Below are 17057 nucleotides of genomic sequence, written 5' to 3'. Positions count from 1 at the left end.
CCAGGGACTGGGAAAGGAAATGACTTAAGACTTTACTACGAATGACACACTTTACATTGTTTTCCAACCCCACCAACCCCATCACCCCACTTCTGTTAGAAGGCAGAATCATGTGAATTAGACCATGGACTTCACAATCACAAGAATCAGAATTTCAGAGATGCCTGTGTGATCTACTGACTATGCATCTTCGGGCAAGTTATTCAACTTTATTAAAGTTTTACTCTTCTCATCTATAAAATGGAGGAAATTGTAGGTTAAATGAGATATTTTGTGTAAGGTTAGTACTACAGAACTAGATGTAGTGAGTTATTATTATTTTTATAATAATAATCATCTTCATTATCAAAAGTCTGGGGTTCAAACAGGTAAGGGAAACAGTAGAAAATTAAGACTAATTACATATCAGAGGAAAAATTCAAATTTGTCCAACTCACTCTAAACCTATATTTTATCATTATATCATGCCACTTAAATTATTATATTCTGATTTTTCTGAATCTTTGTTTCAGTATCCATAAAATGGGATAGTAAGCTTTATGTTATATGTTGTGCTGAGGACTATGGTAAGCCACTTAAATGAGAGTGTTCAATGTAACTATTCAGTAAGAATAGCTGTTAGGTCAGGATAAATGACCTGGTGTAATGCAGGGTACGATACAATGCAGATTCACCTTTAACCTTGTACATTTGGATTTAATTTCTACAAGTGCCAAGTGTTTCACCTATAAAACATAGCTAGAGGCAAAGATCTTGAGAATAATAATAGAATAAAGCTGTCTACCTGACACTTGGTTAGTGCTTAGGGAATCAAGACATTTTTAACGATGTCAAGAATATGGGAGAACATTTGTCATGTTTAAAAAAATGAAATTGCTTCAATACAAAGGTAGGTTATATTATTACTCTACATTTCAGTTATCTTTGTTGAACAAAACAAAGTAGTAATTCCCCTTTTTTCAAAAAAAATTATGAGACATGTATTTTCATTAGTTTATTATTTAGAGTCAGAAACAGCAGAGTTTTGCTTCAACATTATAATATGTCACCAAGACAAAATAAAATTTTATATGCATATAACTCAAAACACCTTTAGCAAAATAAAAGATAAAGAAAAGACTATTTGTAATAGAAACAGTAGTAAATTGTCATTTTCTCATGATCTGTACTCAAATGAATCTGAGTAAGTGAATTCCAAGTCATAGAGTTCAAGCAATTACACTACGTGGGTGACTGTAAGCTATTTTTACTTTCTCTGTGGAATGCTTCACACAGCAGCGGACTTTTTGTTTTTAAATCCCAAGAGCCCTGTGTCTAGATATAAAGGTCATTGCTAACTCTTTTCAAAAGGCAACCTAAATTTCTTGCTTTGCTAAGGGCTTTTTAAATTATTTTTATTGAGTTGTAAACTCCATCAGGTCAGGGACCAGCATTTATTTACCAGTATGCTCCTCAGTGGCACAAGTTCAACCTAGGCGTGGAACTTTGCATTAAAAAGCATTCACTCTAGACTTTTCACAATTCACTGTCAAAGCCCAGAGATCCCAGCTCTTAATCAACAACAGAATATATGTATTCTAGAATTTTGCTAGGGAAGATCACCTCAATGTGCTTATCCAGAGTTTACCTTAAAGAAAAGACATGCATGGAGAATTACTGGAGGACTGTGTGAGCCATCCATTAGGCATAACCAAGGTAATTTAAATTCATTTTCATTAAATCAAAATATTAGACCACCTAGTAATAATAATAACAACAGTGAAGGTCAGTTTTGTAGAAACGGAATCTGAGAAGGAGATTACTTGAATGTAATTTATTGATGAGTTGTTCCCAGGAGAAGGAATTAAGAAAGGCAGGAAACAGTAAGGGGGAAAAATCAGCTAAGCAAGGATGTGGTTCCTGCCAGAGATTAGTTTAAGACTAATCCTACCTGTGACTCTGGAACACAAATTTAACTGCAGAATTGGTGAGTACTGCAGTGGAAGGTAAAAAGATTCAGCCTCTTGGATATTGGCTGCTGACTGAGGTAGGTGAGGTGCCATAAGGGCTGGAAGGCAATTCCCTGGAAAAGGGAAATTCTCTGGAGAAGGGGCAGCTGCTTGATAGGCATATTAAACAGGTAAAGGAGATCTGGGTGGGGCACCAGTAGCATCCAGTAAACTTGTATAACACTTAGTGTGTACCAGAAAGTGTGCTCTATGTATATTAATTTATGTAATCCTTACAAGGATAGGTAACTCAGTTTTATGATGAGCAAACTAAGAAACAGAAATCAAAATTTGACTAAGAATTCTTATTAAACATAAATTTTTATTTGAATAAATAAAGAAAACATGGTTAATAGGGGTTTCAAGTACTTATTAGGTTGAAATATATATGATATGGGGTCTAATTTCGCAAATCAAAACCTTGATGCTTCATAGTAACAGAGCAGTACCTAAATTCCATTTACCAGACAAAAGCAGGTTTCTAGATATTCTTATTGAGTCACAACCTAATTAAACTGTCAGAGGGCCACACCAGTCTTACCTATGTAACATGGTAAGGATGTATCTTGCTGGCACAGAAACCTGTTGTAAAACAGCAGCAGAGTGTGCCTAAAATGCAGATGTCCATGGGGGTAAAAGCAATATTATTGCATGATTACAAACATGGATCTCCTCTAACATTGAGATTTATAGAATTTTCCAAATATTTAACATCCCAAAAGTCTCATACTTTATAATTTTTATATTAACCTGTATTTTCTAGAATCAAGAGTCCACAAGATGGCAGTGCTTGATGAGTAAATAGCATTAATCTTGGGTAATATTCCAAAGGGAGAAAAATGGAAACCTTGATTAAAAAAAAGTTTTCTCATTTTTCTGTGCTATTCGGTAAAATATGATCTTCTATCCAAAAGGTATTTGTCATTTTTACATAAGTAAAATAATTAAATTTTAATTTTGTTCTATGTATTGAAAGAAAAAGAAAATTCATAAGGTAAATATTCAAAACACTCAATATTTTTTATTGATGGTGAATTTTTTAAGATATCTTTACCTCTTTTAATTTAATGCTATGCAAATTTTATGGTGCATATTTGAAGACTTATTGCAGGATAAATATTAACAGAAACAAATATGAGTTTTATGATTTATCCCCCTTCTAGTAAGTAACTCACAGAGGACAAAACCCTATAGAATTGTGATTTGCCTAAATTTTGCATGTTAAATGTGGAAATTTGGTTGCTTTTAAGTTACATTTATTACATAGGTGCAGTAGAGAATCTTCAGGTAAGGTAAACTATTATAACAAGATTCTCTCCCACTCACATTCTTATGCTCAATGTAATTTTTCATAAACGTTCTTTGTGCTTTTATGGCTTAACTAATACTCATTAATCCTTCATGCAAATCTTTAATGAAGGTAATTTATTTGTCACATTTTCATGCACCATATAGAAATAGTGGATATTGTCTATTTATCAAAAGACACTGAAATGGTTTATTTTCTGCTTTGGAGGTTTATCCCTATGGCCCACCTGTTTCAGAAAAAAAAATCCTAATCATAAAATACATATTTATCTTTGTTGAGATATAATCACTGTAATAAATCTTCAAACTTCTATTTGTATGAATTCATGTAGCATGAAACTTTTGGCTAGACTTTTTTTAGTTGATTTCTTTGAAAAAAATAGAAATGTTGGTATGATTTATACTAACAATATAAATGGTACAAGAACAATTTGAAATGTATGCTCTTTATAATTTTATAAGGGATTTCTTGCAAAAATCAGGTGGTTTTGAGTTTCATAATTACATTTATATATATTTACATTTATAATTATCTTAGCCTCCATGGAGTTAATCTCTTCAAATTAATCTGCCTGTGAACTAGATGTTATTATAAAGTCCAATTTGAATAGTAGGGTTTTCTGAAAAATTCAAGAACACATTTTAAAATAGGAATATGCCTTTTAAAATTAATATCATTAAAATAATTAATTGTGATCATTATTGTGAGCCTAATATTCATGTTAGATACAAGTGTTAGATATTCAGGCATGCATATCCTTTGGACATAAAAGATTAGAATGGGGAAGATATCTTGGTTATTCCTGATTTAATTACTTTTCCAAATTTCCCCTTTTCTGTTTTACTTATTTGCCCAGAAGTTTTCAGTTTTGTAAACTGGCTTTTCTTTGTTTAGTGCCTTACCATCTTAAAGTTTAACAGTTCTAATTCCTGGATACAGAAGGGATTTATTTCTTAAAAACTCAACTTGTTCAGACTTATTTGTTTAGTATGGATTGCTTAGATATTTTCCACAAGTGTGGGTTTTATTATTATTTTTTCCTTGTAAATCTATTTCTTGTTTGTTAATTAACTCTGGTGATAAACTCAGTGATATTTTCCAAATTCATAAGACTAGTAGGAACTATAATAGCTGAAATAAAAACACTATAATTTCAACAAACAGCTGACCCCATAGGGGAAGATCCTGTGGCTGGAGATTGTTGCAGCCACCAATGCCTGGCCAGGGGACTGAGTGGAACAATCACCATCATAATGTAGGGCAAAGACCAAATTACAATCTTTCCCTCATGCATGGCACAGACCATCATGAAGTCTCGATTAAAAGGAGCACAGACAGGTTGAAACCTCCTGAAGAAAATGTCTGATGCCTTAGCTCTTTGTTTTCAACAGATCCTAAAGAAGATAATAGAGACTAAAGTGCTGATGGGTGAAGTGATGAGAGAAGCTTCCTTTTCTCTTGCTGAGACCAAGTTCGTAACAGGGGATGTGGACACCACAGTTATCCAAAATGTAAATAAAGCCCATGTGAAGATTCTAGCTAAGAAAGATAATGTATTAGGTGTTATTTTGCCAGTATTTGAACATTACCATGAAGGAACTGACAGTTATAAACTAGCTGGTTTAGCCAGAGGTGGAGAACAATTGGCTAAATTAAAGAGAAATTATGTCAAAGCAGTGGAATTACTGATAGAAATAGTTTCCCTTCAAACTTCCTTTGTTACTTTGGATGAAGCTAGTAAGATAACCAACAAATGTGTAAATGATATTTCATATACCGTTGTTCCTGGAATTGAACATACCCTTGCTTATATCATCAGAGAGCTGGATGAGAGAGAGCCAGAAGAGTTCTATAGGTTAAAGAAAATAAAGAAGGAAAAGATTCTCCAGGAAAATTGGAGAAGGACTTGGAGCAATAGAGGGCAGCTGGAGAGGTGATGGAGCCTGTTAATCTTTTGACTGAAGAGAAGAATGAAGATCTTCTGCTTGAATAATTTTTCCTGGTCTGGTTCTATCATAAGCCCTAACATGGCACCATTTTAATTCACAATGTGTAGGTTTGGTATATGTAGCCGTTTAGTTTTTGGTCCAAGAATTTCACTGGTGGTAAAATTTCCCTGGATATTGGTCATGGGACTACCATTGCAAAATCATCTTCAGCAACCATTTATCAGGATGAGATTTGTAGATGCTTCCCAGGAACTGGCAGAATTTATTCTGCAGAAGTGGTACCCTACTCCACTTACATCTGTTACAAGTAACCTGCTTACCAAGCACATTTGGAAATTCTTAGGAAGCAGCAGTGGTCTCAGGCCAAATGTCCCTGTAGCACCCTTTTTTCCTACCCACTCAAACACCTTGACACTGTCATCTGAAATTGTTGCATCATCCTTGTGTTACCATGGTACTTCTCTTAAGCTTTATGAAACCTTCACTATTTTTTCTTGTATGACAGGTTTTTGTTCTATCTATCATGGGAGTTCTGTCAATTTTAATGTGACAATGTATAAACAGTAAAATGAGTTAAAAATGGAAAAAAAACGTATAATTTCCTTGCAACCCAAGACAGTTAAAAATTTTGGTTTTAGAAATAGGAAAACTATACATCTGGAGGAATTACTCCAAATTCCAAGAATACAAACCAGTTGTTTTGTGGAAACTGCTGATTTAGGCAGTTACTGTTAAAAGTAAAAATAAGAGAGTGATTTATGAGGATCACCGGAAGAAACTTGTGACTGCACACAAACTGCTTAAATGGAACTCAAGAAATATCTTCAATAAAATATGAGAAAACCAAATCCAACAATACATTAAAAAAAATCATTCACCACGATCAAGTGGGACTTATTCCTGAGTTGCAAGTTTAGCTCAATATTCACAAATTCATCGATGTGATACACCACATTAATCAAGAAAGGACAAGAACCATATGACCCTCTCAATAAAGGCAGAAAAAGCATTTGATAAAGTACAACATCCACTCATGATAAAAACCTTCAACAAAGTAGGTTTAGAGGAAACATTTCTCAATAAAATGAAGGTCACTTATGAAAAACCCATAGCTAATATCATGCTCAATGGAGAAAAACTGAAAGCTTTTCCTCTGTGGTCAGGAAAAATACAGGAATGTCCACTCTCACCACTGTTATTTAGCATAGTACTGGAAGTCCTAGCTACAATAGTCAGACAACAAAAATATATAAAAAACATTCAAATCAGCAAGGAAGAAATCAGACTCCCACTATTTGACATGATATTTTGTATAGAAAACTCCAAAGACTCCACCAAAAAACTGCTAGAATCGATATAAATTCAGTAAAGTCACAGGATATAAATTTAATGTACAGAAATCTGTTGCATTACAGTACAGCAATAATGAAGCAGCAGAAAGAGAAATCAAAGAATCACTCCTACTTAAAATTGCACCAAAGCCATAAGATACTTAGGAATAAACCTGACCAAAGAGATGAAAGACCTGTACTTTGAAAACTGTAAAACACTAATTAAAAAAATTGAAAAGGACACAAAAAATGGAAAACATCCCACACTCATGGATTGGGAGAACAAATATTGTTAAAATGTGTATGCATCCAGAGAAGCCTATACATTTAAGGCAATCCCCATCAAAATATCAACAGTATTTTTCATACAGATAGAACAATCCTAAAATTTGTATGGAACCACAGAAGATCCTGAATAGCCAAAGCAATTTTGACAAAGAAAAGCAAAGCTAGAGGAATCACAATTCTAGACTTCAAGTTACATTGCAAAGCTATGGTGAACAAAACATTATGGCATTGGCACAAAAATAGACACATGGGTCAATAGAACAGAATAGAAAACATAGAAATGGACCCAGAACTTTATGGTAAAGTAATCTCTGAAAAAGCAGGAAAGAATATCCAATGGGAAAGAGACAGTCTTTTTAAAAATGGCACTGGGAAAACTGGACAGCAATATGTAAAAGAATGAAACTGGACCACTCTTACACCATGCTCAAAAATAAATACTAAATGAATTAAAGACCTAAATGTGAGGCAGGAAACAATCAAAATTCTAGAGAAGAATACAGACAGTAATTTCTCTGACATTGACTATAGCAACATTTTTCTAGATATGTCTCCAGAGGCAAGGAAAACAAAACCAAAAATAAACTACTGGGATTCCATCAAGATAAAGGGCTTCTGCACAGTGAAGGAAACAATCAACAAAACTAAAAGACATCCTATGGAATGGAGAAGATATTTGCAAATGACATATCTGCTGAAAGGTTAGTACCCAAAATATGCAAAGAACTTATAAAATTCAACAGCCCAAAACAAATAATCCAACTAAAAATGGGCAGAAGACATGAACAGACATTTTTTCAAAGACATACAGTTGGCTAAAGGACACAGGAAAAGATGCTCAACATTCCTCATCATCAGGGAAAAGCAAAGCAAACTACAATGAGAAATCACCTCCCACCTGTCAGAATGGTTAGAATAAAAAATACAAGAAACAATAGGTGCTGGTGAAAATGTGGAGAAAGCAGAATGGTCTTGTACTGTTGCTGGGAATGCAAACTGCCGCAGGCACTGTGGAAATCAGTACTGAGGTTTCTCAAGAAGTTAAAAATAGAACTACTCTATGATCCAGCAATTGAACTATATGTATTTACCCAAATATGAAACCACTAATTCAAAGGAATATATGTACCCCAATGTTTATAGCAGCATTATCTACAATAGCCAAATTATGGAAACATCCATTTACATTTACATCCATTTACATCCATTTACATCAGCATCCATTTACTGATGAACAGATAAAGTAGAAATGATGTGTATGTGTGTGTGTGTGTGTATACACACTCATGCATAATGGAATATTACTCAGCCATTAAAAAGAATGAAATCTTGCCATTTGCAAAAACATGGATGGAGCTAGAGGGTATAATTCTAAGTGAAACAAGTTAGCCAGAGAAAGACAAATATCATCTGATTTCACTCATATATGGAATTTAAAAACTAAAACAAATGAGCAAAGGGGAAAAAAAAGAAACAAATCAAGAAACAGACTTTAAAATACAGAGAACAAAGTGATGGTTATGGAGTGGGGAATGGGTAAAATAGGTGATGGGAATTAAAGAGTGCACTCACTCTTATGAGCACAGGTGTTGTATGGAAGTGATGAATCACTATATTTTACACCTAGAACTAAGATTACACTGTCTGTTAACTGGAATTTAAATTAAAAAGCAAACAAACAAACAAACAAATAAATACCAAGATACATCAAGTAGAAAATGGGCAGAAAAGGAAGATTGATTTTTTTTTTAATTCAAGTACTCAATTCTTATTTTTAGTGGAAGCAAAAGTTTATAGTATCAGTGGTACTAACACTGATCATAGTAGAATGAAATGAGATGTGTTAGTAAGTACTCAGCTTCCTATTTTAACTGGGACCTCTGTGCAAGAACTAAGCCACATGAGACTCAATTCAGTGAGCACATGTAAGGTAATGTGGCGCCATAGAAAAGTCGTGGACTTCATACCATGCAAAAATGTGTTTGAATATTTTCACCATCACCTAAACAGCTGTGTGGTATTCTCGAATTACCTGACTTCTTCAGCTCTGTTTATTCATCTATAAAATAATTATAATTATAATTAGAAATAATTAGAAAATTTTGGGAGAAAGTTCATAAAAAGTGCTAAGATAATTTTAGGAATATAGAAGTGTTCATAGTGCTTATTTTTACATAAATGTTTATTTTTTACATAAAAATTTTACATAAAAATTTTACATAAAAATTTTAATTTTTACGTAAAATGTTATATATATATAGATAATTTTAGGAATATAGGAGTGTTCGTAAGTGCTTATTTTTACATAAAATATTTTATACATATATATGTGTGTGTGTATATATATATATTTGTGTGTGTAAGTGTATAATTTTATGTTTACCCTCTTTGCAGAATCAATCTAGCAGTCACTCTAAAAATCTTATAAAACACTTAATCTTACTTAAAAATATATTTATGCAAAAAATGGGGTTTGACTTTACATACCAATGATATAGCCATATACTATTCTTGTTCCAATTTATCATGCAACATATAGATTATGTAGAATTAAAATATCTGTTCATTTTATATCCTATGTTGTTCTCTAATAGTCCCATCTCACACTAAACTGGAGTTTAAGAGTAGTTTTACTCTATTTATGTCATATGCCTACCAATAGATTTTAAATGACTCTCTCGTATGATACTTTGTCATGAGATTTCAAATCTATTAGTCTGTTCTACTCCTATACCTCAACCCACCTGTTCCTTAACCATCCAATAGTCTGTAACTTTTCACAATCATCAGAGCTTCATCATAGGGTGATTGTTAAATTGATATGTCTCTTACAATGTTATTTCCCTAGACTAGAATTTATTCTCAACTTCCTTCTGCCTAGTTACATCCTAGACACAGCCAAGTGCAGGTATCATTTTCTTGAAGAAGACTTCAGGAGTCATTTTAATTTACAATTAACTCTCCTTTTCTGGAATTCTATAGACATATCACTAACTTGTGTCTTGATTTACTTGGAACAGTGAAACTTGCACTGTTTTCCTCAGCAAGATTATTAATTGTTCCCCCCTTTCACTTGCAGAAATGTTCCAGTTTGATTATTAAATAAATTATATGGTCTCCCTACTCTTTAATTATCATCCACAAAACACATTCCTTCTGTATCAGTGTTGGCTAAGTTCTCTCATTGTTTTCTGTTCTATGTGTATATATCATCTTCTCTGCCAGATTATATATTCATCTAGAGTGGGGCTGTGTCATATGCTTACTGTACAAATATGACATCTATTAAAGAAATACAATTATTAAAATTAATTTATATTTGGAAACTTTAAGAAGTATGTCATATTTCCATTAAATATAGTTGGGGATATCTGAAATTGCCCCAAAGTGTTATCTCGTATCATTGGTCTAGTAATCTAAAATAGTTTCCAACTCACTACAGTGCCCAGCAAGTAGTTTATAAATCTCTTTCTGATGATGAATGCAGTGTTTTGTTAATTCATCACTAGTGATATCATATGTTTTCTTATATTATTTCTTTAACCTTTGGTAATAGAGTTTTATAAATTCTATAAGGCCCTTCATGAGTTTGCCCTTGCTATCTCTTCAACCTTAGCACCATCTTTCCTTTCTTCAATCCATCCTAGCCACACTGGCCTTGATGTCAATTTTCAACTTAAGACATGAGAGCTATTTTTTACTTTAGTCTGAAACATTCTTCTCCCAGATACTTGTGTACTCACTAGTTCTTTCATGTCTCTGTATGAATGACTCCCTTTGGCAGTCATCCCTGAGCAGCTTACCTAAACCAGCTCTATCAAATAATTTATCTTTGTCTCTCTCTGTGTACCTCTCTCTGTGTGTCGCTCCATCTCCATCTCTATATTTTATTTGTTGTTTCTGCACCACAATGTGAGTTTTCATAGGGCAGGAACCTTACCTACTTTGTTCACCACCATACCCTTCAGTATTGTGAAAAGTGACTGGCACACAATTAATTAATTGTTGAGTGAATAGAGAATGAATGCAGTAGTGAGAATGTTTCCTACTATGTATCATAACATAAATCTTTTGGAAATTAAGATATTGAGTACAGTTTTGATCTTCATAAAGTAATAAATAAAATAATCAAGTGATTTATGAGGAAGTTTTCTCAGAAGCCTTGGGAATATATGCATTTTATAATAGATAAGTGATAGATATATAATAGATGGATAGATAGAAGATAGATAATATGATAAGGACATGAAACCACAAATATTAATATTCTAGTCAGTTGGCTGGATTTTATAGGGCCAATTCATTTGGTATAAAGAAAATAGAATTTATAGAAGTAACAATATAAATATTAGTTGTTTTCACAAATGTTGGAAGTGGGAGAGGAAATGAAAGAAACAATTTAAATGATGAATTAGGAGAACCTATAAGAACCGTTCTATTTCTTATGTTTATTTTACTGGAAACTATTGATTCAAAGTTTGTGGTGAATGCTTGCTAATAAAAACCATGTCATCCTTGTTTTTTTATTAGTTCTTTTGCTGTAAGACCACCATTTTGGGATTTTGCATCTTTATACAGTTTCTGTCTTATTACTTTTCACTTAGCCTGAACTTTTATTTTAATTAAAAAGAAATGCTGTCGAAATGAATACTTAATCTACCTGGGGAAAAGAGCACATACTTTCCAGTGGTGGATCTTTGCTATAGAATGGCAACAATACATTGATTTTATTAACTCTCTGATGAAGTCCTCAGATAAGATTAACAAAATTTTAAAACACAGCATGATAGCTGTGCTTTATGCATGGGCAAGTACTCTCCTACACCAATATTTCCACCAATGACTGTATCAGGGGAAAAAAAGAAAATGTGTATGTGGAAGGTGACCAAGGAGATCTTAATAGTGTTGGCATTATTGTAATATTATGCCTAAATAAATACTATATGATTAGATGATGTAGTAGTATTTTTATGAGAACACTAGGGTGCTGGCCTATATGGGGCCATTCCAATTTTAATAACTTTGAAATCCCATACTCTTCTTTGTTCATATCCTATAACTTTCTTTTCCTTTTTTTCTATTAAACAGTAGTTCATTAATTTATTCAATATCTTTATTTCTGAGAGTACTCTCCAGTAATACTAATATTTTAAGGATCTAAAAACTAAGCTGTACATATTGTATAAACATCACTTATATAAAATATTATCTTAATGCAATAAGCTTCCTATGATCTAGACCAAGGTTTCTGAATTTCAGCACTACTGACATTTATGGCCAGATAATTGTGGAAGACAGTACTGTACATTGTAGGATGTTTACCAGCATCCCTGGCCTCTACCTTCTACCCACTACATGCTAATACATTTTGTAACCTCTCCCTGCCCCTATACCAGTTATAATGATCAAAAATATCTTTAGATATTATCGATGCCATGGGGGTGAAAGTCATTCCTGTTTGAGCACCAGTGACCTAGATTAATCTAATAGTGAAATACCCTGATTAACCAACTTTGAGGTATTTGGTGATTACTGTATGTCTTTCTATTTCATTTCATAGAAGATAGATAGATGATGATAGATAGATAGATAGAGATGATAGATAGGTGATAGGTAAATAGATGATAGGTGAAAACTAGCTGCCTTAATTTCAGTTTTCATTTTGTTTTTAAAGGCAGAGTACCTTTCATGATTTTAGTTCTATAATGTACATATATAGAATAGATATTCAGTAAGTTTTGCTGAATTGAATTAGAATTAGGACCCAATCATATTCATAGTACAAAACCACAAGGAACATTATTTACTTTTGATTTAATGAATCAAATACATGTTAATATTTTGATAATGTTTCAGACCATTTTCCAAAAACTGTCAAAATAAAAAATATGTCAAATACTGGGTTGAATATATATCAACACAAAGACACAACATGGACATTATCAGATTATCATTTTTCTCTTCATATAAAAGTATATAAGGTGTAGAAGAAATTTCAGTCACATGAGTTTTATATTTGTTTGATTTTGCATAATTAATCTTGCAAACATACAGACCTATATGTTATGTGTGAAATATGAAATAATGCATTTAATTTACTTCCTTTACTCAATCATTTAAAGTCTCCCTGATTTTTAAATAATGAAATATGTATTTCCTGAGTTTATTTAAATGTATTAAAAATTAAGTCCATATAATTTAATTCAAAGTAATGAGAACAAAATGCAAATTTATTGTAGACATAGGAGGAGAAAAAAATTTAATAATTAAAGTACATGAGATCTGAGCTAAGTAGAGGATAAAGAAATTGGTTTCTTATAAAGAAATTGGTTTCTTAAATTAGAGAAATTTCCAGATTATTAAATTATTGTTTTAAGGCATTTATTAGCATGACTTACAAGTTTCTATATTTTTTTACAGTTTCTTAGACTACAGAAGTTATTGTAGAACCACTGAATGGTTGATATATCAGTTCATAACTGTGTACTCTGGGAAAAGCTACGCAAATGTTAGTGTTTACCAAAAGTGATAAATCCTAAGAACTCATAATCTAGAATGAGTCAAATAATGTATATATTAATTCAGATACAAGGCAAGTAATTTCTTTCAGTTAGAATTCTAGTTTTTAATTTTTTAAACGTTGCCTTTACCACTTATTCTCTGTGTAACCTTAGGCAAGGTACGAATGTTCCTCAGTCTTTGTTGTCCTGTTTAAAAATGGAGATATGCTGTCCTTCGTATTATATAAAGATTAAACAGAAATGACTTCAGTGAAGTACCTGACTTGATGCTTGATGCCTAGAAAACATTCACTAAATGAAAATATGTGAAATTATGTTATTAATTTAGAATATTTCTAGCTAAAGAAGATTTTTGATACAGGACCAGTCTATATACAAGTATAAAAATTTCAAAGTTATCCCAACTCAATTGGCATTGAATTAATAACCATTTTCTTTTGTCTGACGACGTAAAATAATTCAGGGCTACTACTACTTTCTTTCACTTCCCATCATATGCCTTGATTCCCAAAGGAGATATAAAATCTGATTGTTCCAAAGAATGAAATTTTCTTATACATGTCATATCATGTTGTAGTACCTTTAAATATAGTAAACACTCACTATGTGCCAGGTATTTTGCTAACCATTTTCTATTATTTGTAATAATATTAGTGGTCATTTCAATTTTATAGAATTAAAACTAAGGATTGATACAATTACATAGAGATTTTTCTTATAAGACAGAGAAGAAGGGACACGAGTATAGTTGCAACCAGAATCTCAGGGAATAATTACAACTATGAACACTTCCCTGATACAGGGTGCCACTTGGCCTATGTAACTGCAGATTTAGAAACTCTTAAATATTAGCACAGAAACTATATTAGCATGAATTACACTGTCTTCTCCATAAAACCATTCAAAATCTGGGTTCTTTATTTCTTTCATTGGATCTCATTCTTAGAAAAAAGAGACAATATTTATTTTAAAAGCTTTAGAATCCACTTGCATGATATAAATATTATCCCAAAACAGAAGGCAGGGTGCTACATCTTTAATAGGTTTTGGGGAATTTTCATTTTCTTTATTAAATACAAGGGAAGATACAAAATATAATGATGTTTATTTTCAATGTATGCTAAAACCTACAGTTTTCTGCTGCCTGGTTCAATTTCTAGATTAAAGACTTTCTACTAGTTAAACTTCAGACTGAAGTGTTGTAACATTTAGGAGTATCAGTTTCCATGGGAAAATCAATGCTGCTATTCCAGTATTTTCCCATCTTTCTGACCTGTTTAGCAAGCCTCAGGCTGCAGCTGCACATAGGCTCAGAAAGAGCTCATGTCCTGAGGGAGAAGCAAAGTTCTCAAGTACATTATATATATATATATATATATATATATATATATATATATGGTCTCACACATACATATATATATATCCCATAGTTTTCCCTTATCTTTTCCCCTTCTGTCTTTCTCTTGTGTCCAATACAGAACTAGAGAAATGGCACCCAGAATGATCCTTGTTGACATAACCTGGACCGCAGCCCAGGAACACACATCCCTGAAGCACAGTTCTGTCACTGCCGGCCATTCTTGCCTGCATCGGTACTGTGTTAATTGGGCGAGGTCAGCCAGTTCTCTCTCTCCAGATTTTCATTTTCCCTGAGGGGAAGAACGGTTCCAATGAATGATCTGCCATGTCTAAGGGCACTCATTTTCAATGCTTGTTAGCTTAATGCCTCTTTGCAAAATATAAGAACAGCATAAGAAAAAGCATTTATATCGCTAACCTCCAGACGGGCTTTGCAGAGCAATCTTGGTTCTGCAGCACCTAAGAGCTGACTTGTCTTCACCCCATCAAACTTGGGCATATTTTAATGAGATTCACATGTCTTATTATATTTTTATGGGTCTAAAGGAATTATGCTTAACAAGACGTTAAAAAAATTAAAAAGTCTATCCTAAATACACAAACTTTAGAAGAGCACAGAATAGCTAACGAATCTTTTTCCTTTTTCCCCTTGGTATTTTCATCTGCAAATAAAAACTAATATGGCAACTTATTTATGTGTACTGTATTAACTTGATTAATCTATGCATGAGTTTAGTCCTGTGCCTCTCATAGAAGCATTCTATGCATGCTTTCTATTGTTTGACCATTAATGAAAGAATACATTTCTATGACATTTCAATGCTTTGTGCTATGTTTAAGGAGAAACCCACATTTAAGACAATGGAATTCCATTCTCTCCAAGGCTGTTTTATTTATTTATATGGTGAGACAAAGATGACAGTGGTGCTTTAGATTTAACTTTCTTTTACTTTCTTAGTCACATCTGGCTGCTTGATCCCCAGAGACTATTATCCTTCATGTGCCTTGACCCTGGCAGGGATGCCAACAGATCAGCGGGCTAGAGAGATAGAAGGCTATGATATTTGATATTGTTTGGGCTTTTTAATAAGGTTCAAATATAACCCTTTATGGGAGAGTCTGGATTTCTTCTCATGAAGTCCAAAAATGCTACTTGCAGCTTAACACTTAACAGCAGGCGTTGTCCTTTTGAATAAAGGAAAAGAAAAAGGTGAAGCCACTCAGAGGATTAATTGGATAGTGCTGCCCTAGTTCCTATGACTCTCTGAAAGAAAGAAAAAAAAAAAAACTATATATAGTTTTAGAACTTCACTAACTGAAACATCTGAAAGAAAACTCACTGGATTTATTTGCTTAGGTAACATACTAGTTTCATTTTTAGTGAATCAGCCAATGGGCAGACAGATGTTCATTTCTGCATCCCCTGCTCTTTATCATCCTTGGTAAAGATTTTTTTTTTTTTCACTTCTACACGTCTTCAGCAGGAGGTAAAAATAATGACTGTGCCTTCTGAACGTTGAAGAGAGGCTGGAGCTGTGAAGTTGGAGCCCTTCTACTTTGCAAAGTATTATCCTTGAAATAGATTTGATAGAGGAATGGAAATCTTTATTCTTGATGGAAGGACAAAATGAACCTAGAGAAGGGCAGTCAGAACACATGTGAGGGAAAGGCAGTGAATGCCCTTTCCAAAAGTAAAAGAGAACTGGATTCCAGTAAGATAGGATGAAAGAGGAACCAGAGAATACAACTGTTCTTCCTGCTTCATACACAACCTCCTCTACATAGGACTAACAAGGTCTAAAAATTTGGAGTTCAGAGGTTTGGCAAAGGGTAATATTAAACAAAGCACAAATGGACTAAGAACAAGGCTTCACAAGTAGTGCAGAGATGACTATATGAGGCTAATTTATATTGTTGAATTCTTTTTGGAAGGCATTTTGACAATACTTATCAAGGCCATGACTGCTGATTCTTTCACAAGGAAATGCCACATCTAGGAATTTAGCATAAAGGAATAATTTAGAATGTACACAAATATCTATTAATGTCATTGCACAACTATTTACAACAATAAATCTCTTAAATATTCAAATATCAAACATCAAGGTCAAGGTTAAATAAATCATATTATTTTTGGGGAATTCTTTGCAGTCATTAAAATAACATTGAAGACTAAATAATTTTGACATGCAATGATTTCAATATATTTCTTACTGAAAGAAAAATCTAATCCCTAATGCCATAAGGCATGTATTGCATTTAATGAATTAACTTCTTTTATATTCATTTAGAATATTATTACCTATGCACCA

The 17057-nt window shown here is 32.9% G+C and overlaps 2 protein-coding genes across 4 annotated transcripts in view; one reads left to right on the top strand and one right to left on the bottom strand.

The window, feature by feature from the left end:
• The window catches only part of CNTN5 (contactin 5), a gene marked incomplete at both ends in the record, with an annotated part of 773509 nt that overhangs the window by 378434 nt on the left and 378018 nt on the right, over positions 1-17057 (bottom strand). The gene's annotated exons all lie outside the window — the stretch shown is intronic.
• LOC308350518 (V-type proton ATPase subunit D-like) lies at positions 4656-5234 on the top strand (the record flags this gene model as incomplete). The annotated part of the gene is made up of 1 exon (XM_080815854.1): positions 4656-5234. One exon carries the CDS (start codon positions 4656-4658, stop codon positions 5232-5234), a length of 579 nt encoding a protein of 192 aa, XP_080671980.1.

The sequence above is a fragment of the Martes martes genome, assembly GCF_963455335.1.
Source record: "Martes martes genome assembly, chromosome: 10".
Classification (NCBI taxonomy): Eukaryota; Metazoa; Chordata; class Mammalia; order Carnivora; family Mustelidae; genus Martes; species Martes martes.
This window is presented reverse-complemented; position numbering and strand designations above follow the sequence as displayed.